Source organism: Rhinolophus ferrumequinum, chromosome 27, assembly GCF_004115265.2.
Source record: "Rhinolophus ferrumequinum isolate MPI-CBG mRhiFer1 chromosome 27, mRhiFer1_v1.p, whole genome shotgun sequence".
NCBI lineage: Eukaryota > Metazoa > Chordata > Mammalia > Chiroptera > Rhinolophidae > Rhinolophus > Rhinolophus ferrumequinum.
This window is the reverse complement of record NC_046310.1, coordinates 7,841,630-7,865,022: the sequence shown is the minus strand read 5'-3', so window position 1 is coordinate 7,865,022 and position 23,393 is coordinate 7,841,630. Positions and strand designations below refer to the sequence as shown.

Genomic DNA, 23,393 nt, shown 5'->3' with positions numbered 1-23,393 from the left:
GTAGTACTGAAAGGGCAATTGCTGCTGTATTTCCAAAGAAACCAATTCTGCTATTTGAATAGGGCCTGATGTTAAGAGGAGACTTCCTCAAAATAATCATAGACCTTTGAGCATGGCAGTAAGGATCATTAATATCTGAGGAAGACTGCAACCCTTCAAATATTTTGGCACGTGTTACATCAAAACACCCTGGCATGTAAAAAATTATATCTATACCGGTCATAAAAATACGGATGTTTTACTCTCTAAAATTGTACAATCCCACCAACCTTTTGGCCTTCCAAGATGTTCCACAAATAATTTATCATAATTAGATATATGTGAAATTTGAAGGAACACTAATTTTAATTCCTAGTGGAAATTGATCTTTTCTTTAAATATGTTTCTGTCCTCCATCTTCCCAGAAGGAGAAAACCTAGGCTACATTTTGCCCTTTAAACTTAACAGAGAGAGAGAACAAGAAACTTAAAAAAAAAAAAAAAAAGAAAGAAAGAAAAATCCTATTTTGTATGCACATGTGATATTAATGAAGAAAGTTATCGTTCCCTCACAGCACACAAGGCAGTTTAGCTGCTCTCTGTTGATTGGAGCTTTTTCTGCTGGGAAAGCTCCTCCCCCAGGTACCTATCCCCATGGCTGACTTCTTCACTTCCTTCCAGTCTTGATTCCAATGTCACCTTCTGTCTCCCTACATGAGACTTTGCAAGGCTTAGCCAGCTATAATTTTGTTCCCCTCCCCCACAGCACACACTTTCTATCCTGCTTCCCTGCTTTATTTTTCTCCTTAATGTTTAACAGTGGCCAGCAGTATACATTTTTGCTTATTTTTCTTGTTTTCTGTCTGTCTCTCTAACCAGAATATAAACCCCCTGAGGGCAAGGAGTTTTCCTCGCTGTGGTCTCTTCTTCACAGAACCTAGAACAAAGCCACTTTTAGACAGACGTCTGTGTAGTGAATGATGACTTGATAAAATCTTTAATGAGCAAGTAACCTGTATTTCATTTCTTGTTCCTATTCAAACTATAGTACTATTGCTTGGTAATGCTATATATTTAGCCTAAGAGGAGATCTGTATGTTCACAGATAGATCAGATAGAGGTAGAATCATTTATTATCTACAGGCAGTTATTTGCTGAGAACTTTCTATGTAAAACAAGTTGTGGCATTTTACACACACCGCCTCATTTCATCTTAATAACCACTCGGTGCAGTGAGTATTATCTACAATTTATTAGTGAGGAAACAAACTCAGAGAGGTTAAGTTACGTGCCCATGGTCACACAGCTCGTGGCAGAGCTGTGATTCAATTTCAGGTCTCTCTGCTTCTCACATCTGTTCTTTCTACTACCCAGTGCTGCATTGTCGGCCTGGAGGAAACAAGATGCTACTTGTAAAAATGTAAATATCAGTGAAAGCCACAAATGATAGTATGATACAACAAAGAGAAGCCACATAGCTTGACATGATTAATTGTCTGACATAAACATAGAAACCAGTTTATAAAAGATTCAAAGGATTAAAAGATCACTTACACTGAACAGTTCGATTTTGAAACGTCTGATGGCAAGTCTCTGCTTCAGGAGGTAGAGAGGGGGATATTTTTCCAATCTGTCCCTGTTTATTGGGTTGGCATTAAACTCTTTTCTTCTGAATATTCCCATCAGATGCCTAGCAAAGCTGTCCAGTGAGGTGGTCAGCAGCCTGGCTCTGGAGGCCCAGTGAGCCTGGATGAGAGCCTGGCTCAGTACTTCCCATCGCATGCCTTGGGGGAGTTTTAAGAAAGAAATTTTCCTTTTCCTTGTCACACTTCATTCTCTCCAAGCCTTCCCTCAAGAACGCGGCCTGTTTAACACATCATGTTAGTACCAGAATGGCCCTAACCCAGTGTGGCAGCTGCCCCAATGTCCAGGTGCTGCTGTACTGGGGAAAGAAAGGATAAGGCAGGCTGTCAGTTGGCTCCTTCTCCAAAGCTCGTCTCGAGACACCTCCCTCATTTAAAATATTACCTGAAGTCCACGTGTTCAGGTGATGTCTCACTTAGCTGAGGGCACTGCCGGATCACGACCAGAACCCCATTAGGCAAAACTGTGATGCCATCACTGGTTTAGTGGCACTGCCCGGGGCCAGCTCACCAGCATGCAAAAACTGAGCTCTGAGTACAGCCAGGGTGATAAGGACACACACCCGGGGCATGCCCTCGTGATGCCATACGAGCCACATAGAGCTCCAGGGAGAGGGAGGGCACGTCCCTCTTTGTTCTGATGTTGTCCTGTGGACTTGGCTCTATGTCACAACCTGTGCCACCATCTTTTCTTACCCAATCTTGTGGAATTCTGGTTTGTAAGAAACTTAACGTATACCGAAAATTAGCTTTCTGTATATTGCTGTGTACATTAAACCGTGACTAATTTTCTTCCTCCGTGACCTACCATGTTCTAGAAATGCGATCATTAGCACATTTAGGTTGAGCAGAGTCACGGCCTCAGGAGACCCCGTCTGCTTGTCCTTTCTGCCCTGAAGTACCTGGTCATCGTACCTCACGCCTTGGCGTCTTTGCCTTAACAGAGCGATAATTATTTATTAGTGGAATATATGCTTATTATATCCAGAAATTAAAGTTATTAGGGGCATTGTGCATCCAGTTCCCTGTGGTTGGGTGATCACATCTGTTAGAAATAAATCACTTTAAAATATATATATATATTAGTCTCACAGACGATCAAGAACTGGAGCGAGAGGAGAGAGGGCCAGAGAGGACTAGAAGCTCGATTTTAAATCTTGTGAAATAGAGTGTGGTCAGTATGTTGTCAGCCCATTACAGTGTTCAGACATCAACTCTGTGCTTCCCGTCTTTGAACCCCAGGTGGCCAATTAACAGTGTGTGCTATTTATTCATTACAAAACAGGCAGGATAAATTGAATGGTTAGATTGGCTAATAAGAATTCTTAGCAATGAGTAGAATAAAAAAATATGCATTCAGAGATACCCCCCCTCAAAAAAAAAAAAAAAAAAACACCATATATTTGAGGAATTCTAGAAAAAAATCTGAAGGGATTTTCCTCTTAAATGTATCTAGAGTTTCAACTGGAAGCAAAGGAATATAATTGGGAAGATTCTCTTTGATAAGTTTTCTTCCTAAAATATGTTCTTTTTAATTCTCTCGTTTGTATTTCCTTAGAGTTTATTTCCTTCCTAAGGTGCAGAGACAGTCTTAAACTACTTCCAGCAATTATTAGTTTCAGTAGGATGTTTTGGTGTCTCTTGTTGCAAGAAGAGATGCCATTTTGTAGCTTCTCTACTCATCAAGCCACCACCCAGCAAATGAATTTACTTGGTCTTGTGGATACTCATTTTTCAAATACGAAAGAACTTAAGAAAGGATAACAATCTATCTATCTATCTATCTATCTATCTATCTATCTATCTATCTATCTAATTAAAATTCTTCAATTATATGCATTAAACATATTAGCTTATGCATTTTTATTTTGTGGAGCAAAGATCATATGTGTCTACAGATGTGACATTTATTCCTGTAAATCATGTTCTCTCTCTCTCTCTCTCTCTCTCTCTCTCTCTCTCTCTCTCTTTTTTCTCATTGCATTGCAAAACATACCTCAGAAGAATAAGCTAGAAGACAGTGCGGGTTCGAGAGTTTTTTAACTGATGCAGCATTGATTCATCCTCATGTCTTGAGGATCTATAGAAGATGATACAGGTTTCCAGAAATAACAAATTCTGAACTCTCACCTTCAAAGATCCAAAAAGATAGTGTTGATGTTCTTTGTTTCCTAACTTTTGAACAACTTAGCAATTCTCGTTCAGAGAAGAAAGGATCTGTCTACATCTGGCAATACCTAAAAGAAAGAACTCAATTGGGTACACCGTTGAAAGCCAGAGATATCATTTTAAAAGTCAATATTTGTGTCAGCAGTGACTGTTTCTTAAGAACATGATTATTTTAGTGTTTGTGGTCTGCTGAATATTTTCATTTTTGAGCCCTAAAACAGCTTTCCATCAAGAATTCCCACCCTTATCTTTCCATGAGGAGAGTGCCCTCTGCTGGATATGTCTACATACCACACGCGGCTGCTGAGACACCAAACGTGTGAGCAGTTAGGATGCATGTCAGCAAAGGTTTTTGGAAAATCCTTGTGTCTTCTTGTGCTAGAATGATTGCAAGTGTGGAAGTGGCCATAGTTCACTGCAGTTTTCTTTTTACTGCTGTATTATTGCACCCTGTTGGGGGATACATCTGAGCATTTCATGTGTCCTGCTTTTAAAATGCCCAGATGGTGACTACGTGCTCTGGTTTGAATTGGGCAGCCCTCATCTTTCATGCTCTGTAATCTGCCTAGTTATCAGAGAGACATGAGACAAGGAAAATCCTTCCATTTTTCAGCTCCTCTTCATCTGTATCTAGTCACCCACAGTGAATGATGCCCTTGCACGATTGTTAAGATGACAGTCACCGTGATAACTGAACTTCGCTTCCCTGGCGTGGGGGGTGCCGTGTCCCATAGCTCCCCGCCTGCCTCCCAGCACAGCACCTTTTGATGTGTAACTGATTACCTGCAATCATGTGAGTAACACGGGAGTGAGAGGTAGTGGAAATAGTTTTTACCTTGCCAGAACCACTTAGATTTGCATCGGTCTTCTTCAGTCTAGTTTTAAAGCTTAAGAAAGAATTTAAATTAACGCATTCAACCTGAGAAATAGTCAAAAGAATGGATCAAATAAATGTAACAGGGTCACTTGGTTAAAGTAGCCCAAGTGCATACTAAAGGTTTAGTGTGACTGCGACATCCAAATTTTATAGGGCTTTTGTCTCCAATGATATTCTTCAAAGTGCCACCTGGGCAGTGACCACTGGTGTCATTTTTATCAAGAGTCCTCAGCACTTCCCACTGGGAAATTAGTCAATGGGATGAGATTTTTTTTTCTTTTTCTTTTTTTTTTTTCTTTTTTACAAATTATCTTTAAGGATTTACCTTCCAAAATGTATTGCTGGACTTTGTCCATTACAAGACAGTGACCTGAGTGAGTTACTTGTTTTTACTGTAGAACTTCATTCATGATAAACTAGTGATCAGATTCCATTTTATTTTTCAGAGAGGAAAATGATTTTGCTCGGTGGTTCTTCTTAGTAATAGCTTTGCTGAAAGAAAAATGTTGCTATAAGCCAGTTGTCTCCAAACTTTTTAGAATGTGCACCCCTATAAGTAATAACTTTTGGAACACACATCCCCATGATATGTATATATTTACTTAAATTATAAAATATGTACTAGTGAAAAAAATTATTTACACTATTAAAAGGAATTTTAGAAGGGGTAGATGTGAATAGAATCATGAATACAACATATGCTTAATCATGAGGTACTACTATTTATTAGCTAGTATCTCAAGGCATGGTACACACTTATTGAAAAATTCATCATTAATAATATCGAATGTGAGTCTAGTATTTTCTAAGTGGTATCCTTGCATATCCTTAATTTCAAATATTTTTGTCAACGTCTGGTCAAATATGATTGGACTATTCATGTTTATTCTTCGTACTGTAGCTGATAGTTTGTATCCTAACTAAGAATTACCGACCTGGCCACTTGTTCTTCATTTGCGTATGCATTATTAGTATTTTATTTAAATCATGGCTTTTAATTTCCAGTCACCCATGTTTCCCAAAATAATATAGTTCAAGCCATATGCTACAATCCGTACACCCACCTAGCATGTATCATATCCCTGTCTGCTAAAAGCAGTGAATGAGGGGCATAAGTATTGCCAGCTCCTCAGTGTTGTAAAACTCCCATAATTCCCTTTCCAGGGACCAGTCCATAGCTTATTTGATTCATTCATTCATTCACTCATCCAATCAATATGCAACTAATATATGCCAACTGAGTATACAACAATGGATCAACCAGGCCGAAAAAAAAAAAGATCTTCTTTCTTGAAGCTTTGAAGCTTTTATTCTAGTGGGGAGGGAAAGACGACTATAAAGAAGTAAAAAAAAAAAAAAAAAATATATGTATATATATATATATATATATATATATATATATATATATATATATGGCAATGGAGAAAAATAAATCACAGATGACATATCAGAGGTGCTGTGTGTGCCAATCAGGAGAATGTTATGTTGGCCAGTGATGGAAGAGGGGAGGGTGTTGACATGTTGGGACAGGAAGAGGGGCATTTAATGTAGGGAGGCCCAGGAAGGCCTCACAAGGTGACATTGGAGCAGAGATTTGAAGGAGGAAAGGAGTAGAGCACGCAGTTAACTAGGAGAAGACTTTTTGTTCAGGAATGGAGACGTATAAGCAGATTCTGGGCTTTAGGAGTCTTGGTTTGGTCCCTGAATAGTCCAGTTACCTCCCAGGACCCATCAGCATGTGCACTGACCTTCAGCTTAAGATTCTAAAAGGTCACGTTCAACCACTGACATCCCTTGGACACCCTTTGACAGAGAAATGCTTCATTGCTTGGGGATGTAAGGCTCAGCCATCAGATGTGGTGTGTAAAGTAGACATTTTCCCAGTTTTTAAATCTGTCCTTTGGGTCTGTGACCTTCGCACAGTGGTGATGAAGTCTTCCTTGAATGCCAGTCCACATCCTGGCTATCTAGCATCTTTCATATCTTCCCGTATATTCTTCTGAAATGTCTCCATACTCCAGGCATACTCCAGGTAAACCAGAACAGGACTCATTCATTGGAAAATAGAGACCAGCCTCTTCCATTTATATGGATAAGCCATACCGCACTTCAGCCCCAAGGAGCTCTTGATAACGTCCCCCAGTCTTTCTCTGTTTTTTTTTTTTCATAATCCCATTTTGACTGTCACCCCAAAATTAAAAGTAAATGTAGCGACCCGAACATATCATATATACAATAGGGAGCTAAAAGAGGAGAATGCATATTTATATACATGACATAACAGAAAGGTAGAAACAGGTATTGTCTGGAGAATTTATTTCTGTAATAGGTCATAAGGCAGGTAATGATACTTATGACTTCCCTCTCTTATCTCCCCCATAAGTTGAGGTTATTTGGCTGATGCGATCAAACTCATTCCTGAAGGATCTTACTTCTTGGTAGTCTTGCCTTTATAAGCTTTCAGTGATCTTCCATTAGCCTGGCAAAGTGAGAAAGGATTTCCAGGCTCACACCTAATCTTTGCAACCTCTATTGTGTAACAGATGTAACAGCAGTGACATCCTTATTTATCTTATCAATCACTCCAGATACTCATCTGAGATTTTTTTCGTTGTCGTGTGTTTGTTTGCCTCCTTTCTTAGTGGCTTAAGATGATCCAAACAGCAAGGCAACACTTTTTTCTCATTTCAGTGTAGTGGAACCATTATGGAAGGATTTCTCTTCGGAATCTCTAAATCAGCATATTTGGAGCTCTTAGTTATAGTATATAAAACTTTTGCAAATTGGTCTTTAGATCTGTGTTTGAAAGGATGCCTCCCCTCCTTGCCTTTCTCCCCACTGTTTTCTGGGATTTCTGCCCCAGATGGAAAGGTCAAATTGCTAACTCTAAACTCCCTTCTGATGCTAAGACTTCATGATAAGTTTCTAATTGCTTCAGTCTTGCAATGAATGACATGTGTATCTAGTACATGTCCTACCTATTGACGTTTAAACTCATCTTTTCTGTGGGACCTTTGTGACTGCTGAAGCCCATGATGATTTCCTGGATATATACGCCTTCAGTGCCATTTTCCAAGTGTTTTTCCATTGGTTTCATGAATGTGAGCCTTGCATTCTTAATGGGTCGCAGTTCCTGAAGGGTGGGATTTGCATGCTTTTCGTTCCACTCCCTTTCAGTGCCTAGCACCATGCTAGAACACAGTAGAAGCGAAATTAATATTTGACTGTGGGTTTGACCCTCAGGCCACAAACCAATCTCAGCACTTTCCTTTGCTGAGAGTATTAAGCCAAGCATAAAACTGAACTTAAACAAGTGCCTTTTGAAATCAACAGATCTCCCTGTTTCCTTAGCTGCTCCCATGAGCAAGGATCCAGTTCACAGCACGTTCCTGAGTGCCCATCTGTGCCAGGCCCTTTCAGAAAGGTCATCTGGCTTAATCCTCACAAAAGCCCATGAGAAGATATTCATTGTTAGGAACCAAGACTCAGAAAAAGTACATAGTTTACCTACGGTCCCTCTCGTGTGACTGACAGAGCCAAAACTTCAACTGGGTTCTTCTAATTCTCAGTTGACTACTTTTGGATTAAAGTACCTGGGCTCACAAAAGTTGTCTCATTCCCCAGACACAGAGCTACTCTTGCATATAAAAGACATAATTTTTGCTAAAACAAGCCAAGAAACATTATAGATTGTAGAACAATTTGAATAATGCATTCAAAATGCCAAACTCACAGCACACTTTCTATCCTCAGTGAGAAACTTTTTTCCTGTTTTGTCCAAATGTCGAACAGAAATGATTATGGAAAATTGAAAATAATCTTTGGTTTGCCTAAGTGAAAATAAGAACCCCAACTTCGAGCTCTCAGAACAAATAAAAGTTGTTTTTATTTTTAATTAAGTATGCTTATCGTAAATACATTTTCTCTTAAGGTGTAATGACTAAACCGTGATCATTTCTTTTTGTTTATTCATTTAGAATGCAAATAAAAGCAGATAATCAATAGATCATAATGTAAAACTAGAGGATTTACAAGTTAATAAGCTTGAGTCAATAGATATTCCATAGTGAAGCCCTCGATGTTGAACCTGACATAATTTGCTTTGCGCTAAGATGGTTGACTTAATGCTTTAATTTAATTCTAATATTAACTGAAAAATCCAGAGAAAAGGAGAAATTTAAATCCTATTATATGAAAACGTTTTCAAAGCAACAACTCAGTATCGTGCCACACCCACACACGTGTGCCACTAGCATCTACGCAGACCCCTGAGGTCTGACTGTTGATAACCGGTTCACCCCTTTGGAGCCTGACACTAGTGAATGGAAGAAATTTCTCAGTGGTCTGTCTTTGCAATATCTTTTTTCTGAGCCTCAAGTGTCATCATTTTTTAGTCTCACGGTGTCTGCTATTCCTGACTTATAGGCAAACCATTGGAATTGTGTTTATTTGAAAAGCAATCCTTCTATTCCCCTTGAGGTTATAATTTCATCTGACTCCCGTAAAGTAGAAGAATAAGCAGGCTTTGGTCAAAGAGCACAGGAAGCCTTTCCTGGTTCCCAGGTAGGAAGAAGTAAGAAGCTGTCTGTTTCCAAAAAATGGTATAGGCTTGCTCCACCTTCCAAAGCCCGGTGGTTCTAGTGGGGGTGATGAGCAGGGTGTGATGCAATCCAGGCACACCTTCAAGGTCATGAACACAGACTCTGTAGTGAGAATGCCTCCACTTAAATCCCGGTTCTGCCCCTTATGCTAATATGACTGTGCACAATTTGCTTCAACTATCTTTACATCCATTTCCTTTTCTGAAAATGGCAGGTGATTACAGTATCTATCTCATGAGGTTGTTTTAAAGCTTAAATAATTTAGTATACATAAAGTACAGGGAAAGAGCCTGCCCCATAGTAAGCACTCACTGTTCTAGCCCTTTGAGAAACTCTACGAAAAGAATTAAAAGCGTAAAGAACATTCATAGCATTCATATGCTATGAATGACTTTGAAAGCAGCAGCGGCAGTCACTGATGAGGTCAGATATGTCTTGCAGAACAATTAGTGTACACCACCCAAGTCCTCACGTTCTCCATGTTACCATCATCTGGGCATCATCTGTGAGTTCCTGGGTCTGGCTTTGGCTTTGTGCCATGCTCGTCCCACTATAGCCAGCAGGGCAGTGTCACTCGGTTGTGTTTTAACTGGGCTAGATTTAGCTTTCTGGTTCCACTCTTGTCACCAAGAACAAGTCAGTTTACTTTGCTAAAATGGACAAGAAGCGATGGACTGGATTTTTATAACAGGGCACCCTTTTCTGTTCGGGAAGGATACTCAGAAAACGGAGGACAGAAATCTCACTGACGTTTATGATGAACGTGTCTTCCCATTCCTCCATCTCTGGGCTCACATGCGTCTAACAGTCTTACAGTTGCTGTAGGTGGCAGTTGTTACACACTTGTCATTTCCTGTGCCTGCTCAAACCTGATCAATGCCATTCAAACTCTCATCACTTCAGTTGAGTTATGTGCGTGGTTGGTACTACATAAGTTGAGTTTAATTGCCACTTAAAATATCTTCACAAAGATTACACTGTGATTTGGCATTAAAATGAAAAAATATATACACAGAAAGACACAGAAACAGCAGCTTAATATACACTAAAAAAAAAACAAAAAAAAACAAAAAGAAAAGAAACAAAAACTATGCCATACAATTCTAAAGGTGTTTTTCCACAAATATAAAGTAAAAATTCTAAGGGATTAAAAAAAAAGCATTATATTTTCACTAATTGGAAGCTCTTTTTTCTTTCTTTCTTTGGGATACATCAAATAGCCCTGTGTCCTGAAGTAAATGTAATACTGGATTCAGAGAAATGAGGTTTATTCTATGATAAATATTTTTTAAAACAGCTAACATATTGCCAATAAGATAATGTGTTTAGTAAAATATTAAATAGATATTTAATTAAAAAACTACATTTAAATAAAGGATAGTGTTGTATGCATTTGTCAGAAATCCATTGAGCGCCCATATGGTGCCGACGTGCATTTTGTATCCCCAGTACCTGTCCGCTAACAGTTCAAGGTCTAGAAGGGAGAAAAGGCATGCGAATAGGTCACCAGAATGCAAAGTAAAAATCCCCTGGGCGATACAAAGAGCAGAGAAGGGAAGTGAGTAACTACCTGGGGAGTGAAGCAGGTCTTCCAATTGGGGATGGCATTGATTGGGTGTTTTAAAGATGGTCAGGAATGTCCAGTCCTGAAGGCATTGTGAGAAAAGGGGAACCATGAGCAGAAGTGAGGACTCATTGAAGAGCGTTGTTAGCAGACCCTGAGTGGTGGAGCTGGAGCACAGGGTGTAAATGAACAGGGCAGAGTGTGGACTGGCAGGGCATGAGCTGGCAAAGGGGGTGCTTGCTGATGACAGGCTGTCCCAACCACAGTGCGTCCTGAGCAGATCCTGGCTCTCACATCCTTCTGACTTGCAAATTAGACACATCAAAACTTGATTCTTCCACTTGGCTATGGCAATGAAATAGGATCCAGGAGAGTCGGTGAGTGATGTTGGAAAGCTTCGGAAGTTCAGAAGCAGAGAATTGCTATTTCTACCTGAAGGTACCATGATTACCTCTCCTTAAAGCTGTGTGGACAGGGATGGAGAAAAACAAACTGAAATCCGGACACGGGCCTTGCACGTAAAAGCAGAAGTGAGATTACAGAAAATAGAGAGAAGCAGATCCCAGGGCTTTAAAGGGTCTGACACTCATATTTAAACAATACATTGCCTGATTCTGCAGCATTTATTTGTAGTATTGGTTTCGGGAGTACTTCAACTGTAAGGGACAGGAGGTTAATCTGATAGGTCACCATAATGCAAAGTAAAAATCCCATGGGCGATACAAAGAGCAGAGAAGGGAAGTGAGTAACTCCCTGGGGAGTGAAGAAGGTCTTCCAATTGGAGATGGCATTGATTGGGTGTTTTAAAGATGGTCAGGAATGTCCAGTCCTGAAGGCATTGTGAGCAAAGGGGATCCATGAGCAGAAGTGAGGCCTCAGACCCAGAGGCAGGGTCCCCCCAGACACAGTGAGTCGTCCTTAGCCATGCTGTCACCTACTACCAAAAACATGGCTGCCATTTAGAGTATTTGTGTTAAGATGACCATGCATCCTTTCACTGAGGTCTGCCACCACTTAAACAATTTATGATGAAAAAGGAAACCTGGGGACACAAATGGTTACTATTTCACTCTACCTGCCCCTTCCCCCCACACACAGCTATAGCTGACCTAAAGCCAGGGAAGCCATTGCCACCTAAAACCCACTCTGTTCCACTCTGTGGAGATGCAGAGACGGTGGCCAGACAGTCATGAGTACTACTGCTGTAAGGTGATTTCCACTGAGAATTGGTACCCATGTCGGGCGATAAGTAAAGAAATCAAGCAAGTGAAGAGAAAGAGAAGACAGAAATGTCATACAGCCCCCAAGAGAGAAAGTCCAAGTTCTGACAGTTTTCTCATTTCAAAGAGCCAGGGTTGTATTTCAGAGGCTCGGGTTCTGTCGTTTCACTTTCTCCCTCTTTCTCCTTTAGCCAGTTAAGATGAGTTTCTGTTCCCTGTAACAAAATATTCCTGACTAAAACATAGACTTCATCGTTCCCCACCTTTCCTGAGACTATAGATTGTAAGTTTTAGAATCCAGGTGTCATATTTCTTATTGGAAATTATGATTGATTTTAGGGTTTGATCCTAGCATTCCTGAACTCTCATAATTTAGTTTTAGATGCTATGTACTTTTTAAGTAGTCAGTAATCGTATTTCTTATTCTTCCAAACACATATACCTTGTATTAGTCAGGATAGGATAGGATAGGATAAGATAGGATAGGATATGCTACGGTAACAAACACAACTCCAAATATTAGTGCTTAACACAATAAAGGTCGGGAAAGCAATAGTGGGTTTGGCCACCCTTCTCCATCATATGTAATGCCAGACCATGAAAGGGGAGAGCATGCTGACGGGGTTCTGTAAGGTGTTTATGAGGCCCGCGTATGAAAGGCATAAAAGTGGCTAACACCCCTTCTCTCCACACCCCATTGACAATAATTAGTCATTTAGGTGCAGGGAAGCTGGTTAAATATGAAAAAGAAAATAGATACCTGGTAAGCTCTGATATCCCTGTGGCATCACCCCCACATGTTTTGTTTTGTTTTGTTTTGTTTTTTCGGTGTGCATTGCGTAGGATTACCAGTGCAATAATGATTAGAGGGCATTCTGTCTGACTTTGTACATTGACGGGGCAATTTCTAAGTCTTTATCATTAAATATGATTCACTGTATCATTTTAGAAAATGCTGTCTGTCAGATTAAGAGGAATTTGTTCTATTTTCACTTGGCTAAGAGATTTTTATCATGACTGAGTGTTGAATTTTATTAATTCCATTAAGATGATCATATGCAAATCAAGAAGGGCTAAATCCTACCCAGTCATTACATCTCTCTTGAATATATTGTTGGATACTATTTGCTTATAGTAGAATTTTTTCACCTACTCTCAAGTGATTTGAGTCGATAACATACTTCCCTTGTTCTGTTCTTGTCCAATTCTGAGATTATCCTAACGTCATAGATTGAGTTTGGTACTTGGCCCATTTTACCTATTTTCTGGGACACTTTGTACATCACATGACTTATCTGTTACTCACAGATTTAATTAAAAGCAATAACAAAGCACTTCACAGTCAAACTTTCTGAGCTTCGGTCATCTTGGAGTCGGGAGCTGATTAAAGGCTTTGTCTTGTTTTATTTTAAAATGGATCGATCTATCATTGAGTGCATTTATTTTTCTATTTTTCTAGAATTACCAACTTTAGGTACATTTTTACAAGTATTATCATAAATTGTTCACATTTTCCTATTTCCAAGGATAATCTGAGTTTGATGCTGTGCCCCTTCTCTGCCTACACTCTCTTCTCAGACTCTTTGTAGAGTCCCTCTTCTTAGACTCACTCTACCGTCTCTTCTTCACTCCACCCCTCCATTTAAAATCCTGTCCATATTCATTACCAGTGTAACTATTTCCTGAGCGCTTACTCTGTACTGGGCACAATGAGAGACCATCTGACGGAGCAGAGAGTGAAACAGATCCCCTGCCCCATTGGAACTTACATTCTTCTAAAGAGATGTAGACAATAAATGATAACCTTAAGGACTAAATAGAGTATACGATATGTTGGAAATGAGTGATGAGTGCTTGGAGAAGAAAAAAATAGAGCTCACAGTGAAGGAGTTTCAAAATGGGGAGTGGGCAGGGTGCAGCTTCACCCAGGAGAAGCTCAGGGGGAAGAGGAACTGAGGTTAGAAGAGCTGCAGATAAAGTGAGTTGAGGGCAGAACAAACAGCCGGTCCAGGACCCTCAGTAAATGTGTTCCTCCAAAAACTGGGTAAGTACAAGACTACAGCAGGAAGGAGAAAACGTATTTTAGTACAGTTTTACCAGTATTTCCAAAAAATAGATTGCCAGAATAGAATTGCCAGGTCACAGAGTGTGCACGTTCTTAATTCTGAGATCAGAATTGCTGCTTTTTAATATTTGGTGTGACTGATCTGCCACCTTAAAAATTCAATTATGACACATTGAATTTTGTTCCCTCTTCTCCTTTGATAAATAAGTCACTTTGAAACCATTCTTCCCACCCTCCCCCCCCACACCCCGCAGTGTTTTTATGGTAACTGAGGCATCGTCGTTCATTTTGCAAGGACTCTAGCTTTTGCTTTATACAGTACATTGATAGGGACCATTTTTCTTTAAAGAAAATGTCTGTGAATTGAATCTTCTTTTTGCATTGACCACCCCATCACAAAATGAATGGTGTGCTCCAGTGAAAGAAAAAAGAAATCGCCCCCCTTTCCACATATCATTCTTTTCTGGATGTGGATATTTGTGAGAATAAAGGCACAGAAGTGCACACGGCCGTTACCCATGAATACTCCAAACTGAGCATTTTAAGTTTGAAATTTGCCATTGTAAATGGCACATGGCGTTTGACTAGTCACTTGTAATTATACACATCACAGTAACTTCAAGTGAGGCTATGCATCTATACGTCCTTGAAATTTTTCAAATCAAGTCCTGTAACATTAGTTGGAGTTCAGATCTGTGGATGCTTCCTCACTTGTGTGTGCCTTTGAATTATCCTCGTTCTGTTTTCCCATCATCAGTAGTTTCCCTAACCTTTTCTCACTGCCTTCGAGCCATGGGGTAGGTATAAGGAACTGGAGCAAGGGTATGAATGGTTTCCCACCGGCCTGTCACCACTACCAGGTAAGAACACCGTCCCGGTCCCTGTGACTCCGTAGTGGGTTGGGACAGGGGGCAGTGTGACTGGCTGCAGTTCAGTGGTATCCCCACTTCTATTGTGATCAAAAGGCAAACAACTGTTTCTAAAGAATAATTACAGATTTTGAAATAGAGCAAACATCCAACAAAGGCGTTTTCAGTCTAAGAGAATACTCTTCTGTTACCTTCTATATGTGGCAGTCTATACTTCTTAGCTGAAAAATAAGCAAATGAATGAATGAATTCTTGGCAGTTTTTTTTTGTCTGTTTGTTTAATCGGTCGTTGTCCATGACGTACACCACAACAGGGCCACATTTTAAAGTTCTTCAATTATACCTTCAGATTGCATTGTAAAGCTTTTGACGTGATATTGGTTCTTACAGTGTTTGCCTACTGTGACTCACTGTTTTTCAGCAAATGTCTAAAAACTTTAGGGTGAAATGTATGGCCTTGTCCAATCTTGTCTCTTTCCAGCCTCAATCCCCACTGTTCCCCTCACCCACAGTACTCTAGCTACATTCAACTCTCAGCTCTTTCCCAGGTATATCCTGCACCTTCTTCTGTTCTTTCTTCTAACCTCTCATATATATTCATCTACACAAACACTGCGTAGTCCTGACCTGGGCCAGATGCCACCTCCCAATTAAGTCTTCCCCAGCACCTCCTCCCTTCACGATCAGAAGCACCCCCTCTGTATTTCCTGGGTGCTCAAGTATAGCACTTACCACACTCCTAGTTGGATGTATCTATATACATTAGTGACCTGCTCTGTTAGAGCATAAGCTCCTAGTGTGTTTCCCCGAAAATAAGACCTAGCCGGACAATCAGCTCTAATGCACCTTTTGGAGCAAAAATTCATATAAGACCCGGTCTTATTTTACTATAAGACCGGGCCTTATATAATATAATATATAATATAATATAATATAAGACCCGGTCTTATATAAGGTCTTATATAAGACCGGGTCTTATATGAAGTTTTGCTCCAAAAGACACATTAAAGCTGATTGTCCAGCTGGGTCTTATTTTCGGGGCAACACGGTAGAAGTTAGAAGCCTGTTATCCGTCTTGTATGTCCCCCAGGCATGTTGCAGAATCTTGTACACACCAGATGGTCAAAAGTATAAAGAAAAAAATTGAATGGAGCTGGTGACCAACAATAATACTTCATGTTTCCACTGACCGTTTTGGCAGCTCTGTCATACCGCTTAGCAATGCCGCCTAGCAGACACGTAGTTTTCATGCACATAAAACAATAAGCCATGGATCTAAGGGTATTTCCTTCTTCCTGTCTTGTACTGTGAGCCAGTCTTTGATTCCGAGCAACTCTGCATGTATGTGTGCCATCAAACACATGTCTTCTTTGCCCCACCAGCCAGGAGACATGCAGTCAAAAAATGGCACTTGTAAAGTCAGTAAGCGTGTGAAACCAGTGGGAATTTTCTGACGATGTGAACCTTTTGCAGACTTGAACGTATCATACTTAAGTAAACCATGGATGTGTATTCAAGGTTCATATTTGGCTATGGGTAAAAAAGAGTGCGTTTCTGTATCAAGACTGATTTGATTTTTATAAAATAAGTGCTAGATATAAATATATTGACCAAGCTTTAGAGAACTCAAACATTAACTTTATAAATGAAAAGGAAGCTAGCCCTATAAAATCTATGCCTCAAATTATCTGGCTTTCAGGAATCTAGAGAAATGTGTGGATTTGTCAGCATGAAAATGTATAAAAGACATCCAGTTGACTGAATATACTCTGCCCAAAGCCATGGCTTTTTAGATAATGGTAAATGAGATCTTTTCCTAGTTCTCATGTTTTATTTGTCATCTAAACCAGAAACCTGTCTATAACTATTCTTTTACTTTATCATAATGGCAAGGTAAACTGCAAGGTATGCTAAAACCAAGCAGAAGCATCTAAAATGGTTCCACTAAAGACAGAAGTTGATATATTTAAATCTAGATTTCTCAGAAGCTCTCTCTGTGCAAAAGAAGCAAACTTTGGATGTGACATGCTCTTTCGGCCTTGCCTTGGTGTTCATGGAAACTAAAGAGGGAAAGGAATCCTGCTGCCAGGTCAGGATTGAGAAGCCAGTGGCCAATCATTTTAAAATGTTAAGAGAGAAGAAACCCCATCAGCTGGGAATGAAGTAGGTGCTAACCAGGGAGATGAACCCTTTCCAAACTGTCCTAAGCATGCGCAATGCTCTGTTGATGACCGCCATGGCTACGCGTCACTGTTTGGGTTCACTACCAGGTGGATGGTAAAGGGATTCCTGAGGGCCGAGGTAAGTGGGCTCAGTGAAAAGGCACCACAAAGACCAGAGGGAAAGCTCTGGAAACTGCTGGATCATCAGATCAATAGACTCAAAGATGACTAAGTTAGGTTGCTTTATGCAGTTTAAACATTTGTGCAGGGAGTCTCCCCACACTGCCTTTTATTGACAGCTACAGATCAATGGTAATTTTTGATCATTTTCAACCTACATAAACCTATTGACCCCATGGCCACCTTTGGGGCACTTCAAGTCGTCAGAAATAATCAGAGGAGATGGTGTTAAATTGGCAGACTGCTGAAGACCCCAAGTAGTTTCATGTGCCCCCAGGAGCAGAGTTGAGAGGTTAAAATGTAGTTCACATTGCCAGCAGAACGTCAACCGGCAGGCGTTCCAGAGAGCCTGTCTTTATGTCTCGTAAAAGGACACACTGATTTGTATCCAGACTCTGACCCATATGCATTTAAGTTAAAAAAAGGGGAAAAAAATAGGCTAAGTCTCATTGGAAATATTAGATTGCAGGGAGCAGATTATTCCTGTTTTCCTTTGTTGAATCTTTATTTTCATCTGCTGTCCAACAACAGTATACTTCTAGAATAAAATAGTAGAAATGTTATGTGGATTGGAATGTGGAAAAGAAAAAGGGAAGAAGGAAAGCCCAGAGGTCAGGGATAAATACATATGTATGTATGTATGTGTGTGTGTGTGTGGGTGTGTGTGTGTGTGTGTATATATATATAAAATATATTTGATATATATATATATGTACACGTATATATGTACATACATATGTGTATATTTTGAAAGAATCAGTAGGATGGAAGAGTGAAAAGAAAGCTAGTGAAATAACGACAAAAAAGAGGGAGAAGAAAGCATTTTGAATTACGATACTCTCCAAAGGGAAGGAAGAAAAGGAGGGGGCAGAGTTGTGCAAAGAAGGAAAATTATTCTTCATGATGACTTTACCAGCCCATGAGATAGAATGCTACATTTTCAAAGAAAGAAATTGTATCCAAAACATTGATGATCGACAGTGCTCAAGCAAATATTCTGAATTCAAGGGACATGGCAAGTGACTGAACGAACAAGACACAACCCAGTCAGTCCACAGAGTGAACTATGCCCTGATTTTACAGCGGGATTCTAAAACAGTGAACTTCGATGTTGGCACTCTATTCAGGAAAGACTAATGTAAATTATTTCCTAAAGTGTCAAAGAATAAATTGGTAAGAGTTGCTTTGCCATTTTAAAATTTCTTCATTTTTTTAAAATATTTTTTAAAAAAACATTGACTTCGTTTAGTCAATTAAAAGTGGGGCTATTCATGAGGTTGATTTAAGGTGTGTATGTGTGTGTGCACACGTGTGTGGGCACATGCATATGTGTGTTGTAGCTCTTCAGAAATAAGAAGTTAACATAATAGGGAAAGATGACCTCCGTATAAATTATAATATAAAAATTCTCCTTTGCTTTTAACCATATGGGATCATTTCTCTTTTTTAAGTAGACCAAATGAAGCAAAACAACTATTGTGACTACCTTTTGTACAAGGGGACCTCTAGAAATTCCTGTGTTAGGCAGGCACGAACTTCAACTAGAGATCTGCAGGTCTTATTTCTACATTGGGATGATGAAGATTTGCTGCCCAGGCCATTTTGAATACTTCTGCTTTCAAGGATCTGAGCTGTAAATGTGTATTAAAAGAATCTATAATGAAATCAGTTTTGTTATTTTTCTAATGGTGCCTGGAGTGTGTTGGATGACTGGATGCCGGTTGTTAATCATCAAGTAGTCGTGTTATCACAAGTGTTGGATAGTATTGCCATCTAGGGGCTGGATGGAATTCTCAGCTCTGAAATAAACTGTAATTGAACAGGTGCTGCTATTGACAACATACATATGTTTTTGCTTTATAGTCCACATGCTTTTCATGTTTCTTATGACAAAAGCTATCTCTAAATGTCCCCCAACAGTCTACCTGTTTTATATATAATCTGTTAGAGGTGATTACTATTTGCTTTGGAGCTTATGCTTTTTTTGGCATCTATTACTGAATATTCGGAACAAAGAATTTTTCTTTTTTGCATTATTAATCTTGTCTATGTTTGCCCTATTTCCACAGAAAAGGAATCATTTATCAGAAAAGAGTGTTTGTAATCGGAACTTGTAGCATCTTCAGGTTTAATATTCATTATGGTCATTCAAGTTCTGTGCTGTATTTATCTAAAAGACCAATCCAATGTTATGGAGAAATAAGTTTTAAATATTTATGATGTAACTTTTAATATTTTAAAAAAGAGAAATTAGTATTTCTGTAAAATTTGTTTCAGAGTCTGGTCGCTTAGCAAATGTTTAAATATTAAAAGATTTCAGGAGGTTAGCATGTAATATCATAATGGCACTTCTTGAAACAGGAAAATTGACTTTAGAAGTATTTGATTGATAAGTAGAGGAAATTATATTTTCTCTGCTTGTGTTTAACATATACTAAGAAACATTAACACAGTTGAAACTTACAATCAAGAGTATGAGGAAACAGTCAAAAATTATTTCAATTAATTTTTGTTTTTTTGAAAATGGGTCAGTTTGATTTTGTCACCTTATATTGTACTCAAAATGATATTTGGATGCCCCCACATGAAGGACAACTTTCATTCACATAACTGATGCTTTTTTAGGTACTCCGAAACAATTACCTCTTCTCCATCTCACATTCCTCTTTCCATGCCGCCAAGAAAAGAGGACAGTTGTCACATTTATGCATCGAATAAACCAAAGTTGACCTCATACACCATTGAGTATAAATATTATATTAAATTAGTCAAAACTTCTTTATAATCATTCACATCCAATGGATATCATACACAACAGAAAGTATCTGTGTGTGTGTATGTGCGTACATACCTGTACACACATTTTTGATTCACTTGCAGACATAATTCCATCTGTAAACAGACATATGCATCCAGCCCAGATATGGAAAGAGCATCTGGGCTCTTTCAAAACATTAGGATTCTATTCAAAATACGTTACATGTTTCTCTCCCAGCAGGAAAAAAAGAACAAAAACAAAGACTAATTTTGCTATTTTTTTTTTCTTTTACATCAACAAAGGCCAAATTCTCAAAGCCTAGAAAGCAGTTACTTTTGGTGAGTGTCATAGTTTTAGTTATGGTGTTTGTAACAAATCACACTCTTTTCAACATTTGCATGAATCAATTTCTCTAAGGGTGTTGGTGCGGTTATAGTACAATTGCCTTATTGTTATTGTTTTCTTATGTTTGTTTTATTGCATTTGTAAGATATAAATACATGCCAAGAGAATGAGAGAGGGAGATGGAGTGAGGCTTATATATAAACAAATAGCGTGGTGAATTAATGAAAGAGAATTAGGTCCATTCTGGTTAAATCTCCACCGACTTCCATCCTGAACCAGACGTAGCAGTGACCTCTGCAACATCATCCATTTTTTAAAAGTTTTTATGTTACATCTCACATCCTTTGAGTTACAAAGTCTGAAGAGGCAAGGATCCTATCTGATCCACACTTTGTGTCTCTGAAATCACACAACACTGGGCAATATGTCCAGGCTGTCAAGAACAAGACAAAGTTACATTGTTTTCTTAACAATGAAAACTCTGTTGTGACATCTGTGCTGCCATTACTTATGTATCTTAGAAAATGACTTTCCAGCAGTCGGCAGCAGTTTCTCAGGGAAAACTAACATGTTCATTTTCTTACAGGGAACGAGCCATGAAGCCCACCTGTTCGGGTTAGAACCCTTCACAACATATCACATTGGTGTTGTGGCCGCAAACCAGGCAGGAGAAGTTTCCAGCCCCTGGACTCTGGTGCAAACCCTAGAATCGTCTCCAAGTGGGCTGAGCAACTTGACAGTAGAACAGAAGGAGAATGGCCGGGCCTTGTTCCTGCGGTGGTCAGAACCTGTGCGAAGCAATGGTGTGATTAAGGTAATGTCTAACCTGAATACGAAATCACGTTTGGGGTTCTCTAGATACATAGATGAGCCCTGACATGCCATCAGGGTACTGTGGGAAAACTGCCTTTGCAGTCTTGTTGAATTCTCTTTGATGGTTCCTCCCGGCACTAAATCATAGATCAGAGCAGAGTAGCTCGCAGGTGTTGTGCTTCCTACAGACCCAGCACTGGACTAAGTGCTCTCCGTGGAGCATCTCGTGTAATCCTTACATCAGCCCTTCTCGGTAGCATATGGAGGCTAAGTAACAGCCCGGGTCCACAGAGCAAATGAGGGAAGTGGGATTTGAAGCCAGGAAGTCACCGCACCAGAACCGGACTCTTAAATGGCTGTGGTCTCATTGCCTCCTGCATTGTCCTGCGTAGCTATGTGATGTAGCCCTGCCACCTTTGCACTTGTAGCAGCACTCACTAAGCAGAAGTTAGCCCCCCCCCAGCTGCTAACTCCCGCCTCCCTGTGCACCATGAGGGGAGTCCTGTTAATGTCACACATACACCCCGGGCTTCACGGGCCTGCGAGCACAGATGAGGTTGCATCATTTCCATCATCGGCCCTCAGTCGGCTACGCTGAATGTGCACCCACATGAGAGGCAGCCCTCATCGGCCTTTCTGACGTTCCTCCCCAGGGGTGATGGCGACTCGCCTGTCGATCTATTTCTGCCTCTGGCCCTGGACCACCACTCAGGCTCCCATCAGCAGCCTTCTGCAGGTCAGGACTGCAGAATTCCCCAGGCTGCAGCTGCTAGAGTCACCCTGCCTCTCCTTTACCTCTCCCCTCGAGGTGGCAAAGACGCCCCTATCAATGCCACGCAGAACAGTTAAGACGAAGCTGTGACTTTGGACAAAGCTGCTCTGAAAACCCTACGGGGAGGATGACAGCAGGAAATTTCCTACGGCAGTGACTTCCCACTGGAACCAGAGCTCACAGGGCCAGGCCCACCCTCACAGACCTCCCTGGGGGGCCTCACTGCTTCGTACTCACCGCTTCTGCTTGGCTCCGGGCCGGCTACAAGTAGCAGAAGCAGGCCGCTTTCTCCCAGCCTGCCTGCACGTGACTGAGCCAGGTTTCCCCTACTCTGCGATAAGAGGCTTGAACCGTAGGATCCATGGTCTTAAAACCCAAGCGACAGCCCTAAGCTCCCCACCAGAGAAAAGAGCTTCTTCCCTCACACCCCTCATCAGAGCACGGCTCCCTGTGGGGGTCTCCAGTCCCAGTGTTCGCCTCTTCCTGCATGATACATGATAGGGACGGCCTTTTATTTTCATTTACATTTCACCAAATACTCACTGAGCTTCTGCTAAGTGCCAGGAGTTAGGAAGACAGCCAGGGTCCCCGCAGACACAGACATTACATGTGTGTGTTTCTGTGTGTGTCCGTGTGTGTATGAATGTGGGGGTGCAAAGAAACAAACAAAAAGCGAGTGCATAAATAAACGAGAGGATTTCAGAGTGACGAATGATATAAATAAAATTAAACAGAGTAATGTAATTATGCCTGCTCGGGCTATTTTAGAATGGATGATCATTTGAATTGAGTTGACATTTGAGCTGAGCCCTGAATGACAAGACAGAGTCAGTCATGTGAAGCTATGAGAGCAAAATGTTCCAGACAAAGTGAACAGCAAATGCAGGGCCTGAAGCCAGGAATGAACTTTGTGTATGAAGTACAGGGAGGAAAGCCAGTGTGGTTGAAGCATTGGGAGGGAGAGATGACGGCGCTAAAAGAGCTGGAGGGAGGCAGGTGGTAGACTGTGCCCAACCTATGGGCTCTGATAAGGAGTTTGGAGTTGAGTCTCCAAAGTGCAATGAAAAATGACTGAAGATTTAGGCAAAGGAAATAGCATAATCCAATTTATGTTTTCTCAGAATCCCTCTGGCTGCCATGTAGAAAAGGAGCTATAAGGAGACTGGTAGAGTTTGGAAGCTGTTAAAGAATTCAGGGTAGATTCAATGGTGGTTTGAATGAGAGTGGGAGTCGTGAAGGCTGAGAAATAGAGTGGATTGGAGATCTGTTCAGAAGGTAGAGATGACAAGATTTGTTAATGGATTGGGCGTGAAACATGAAGGAAAGGGGACGCTACAGAACAACTTTTGGATTTGGGCCTTGAGTCGCTGACCGGGA

The 23,393-nt window shown here is 40.3% G+C and overlaps 1 protein-coding gene across 1 annotated transcript in view; it reads left to right on the top strand.

The window, feature by feature from the left end:
* The window catches only part of USH2A (usherin), a 559,517-nt gene that overhangs the window by 497,875 nt on the left and 38,249 nt on the right, over positions 1 to 23,393 (top strand). Inside the window, exon 61 of the mRNA XM_033099662.1 lies at positions 21,018 to 21,245. Coding sequence (XP_032955553.1) covers positions 21,018 to 21,245 — 228 coding nt within the window. The remainder of the gene's footprint in view (positions 1 to 21,017; positions 21,246 to 23,393) is intronic.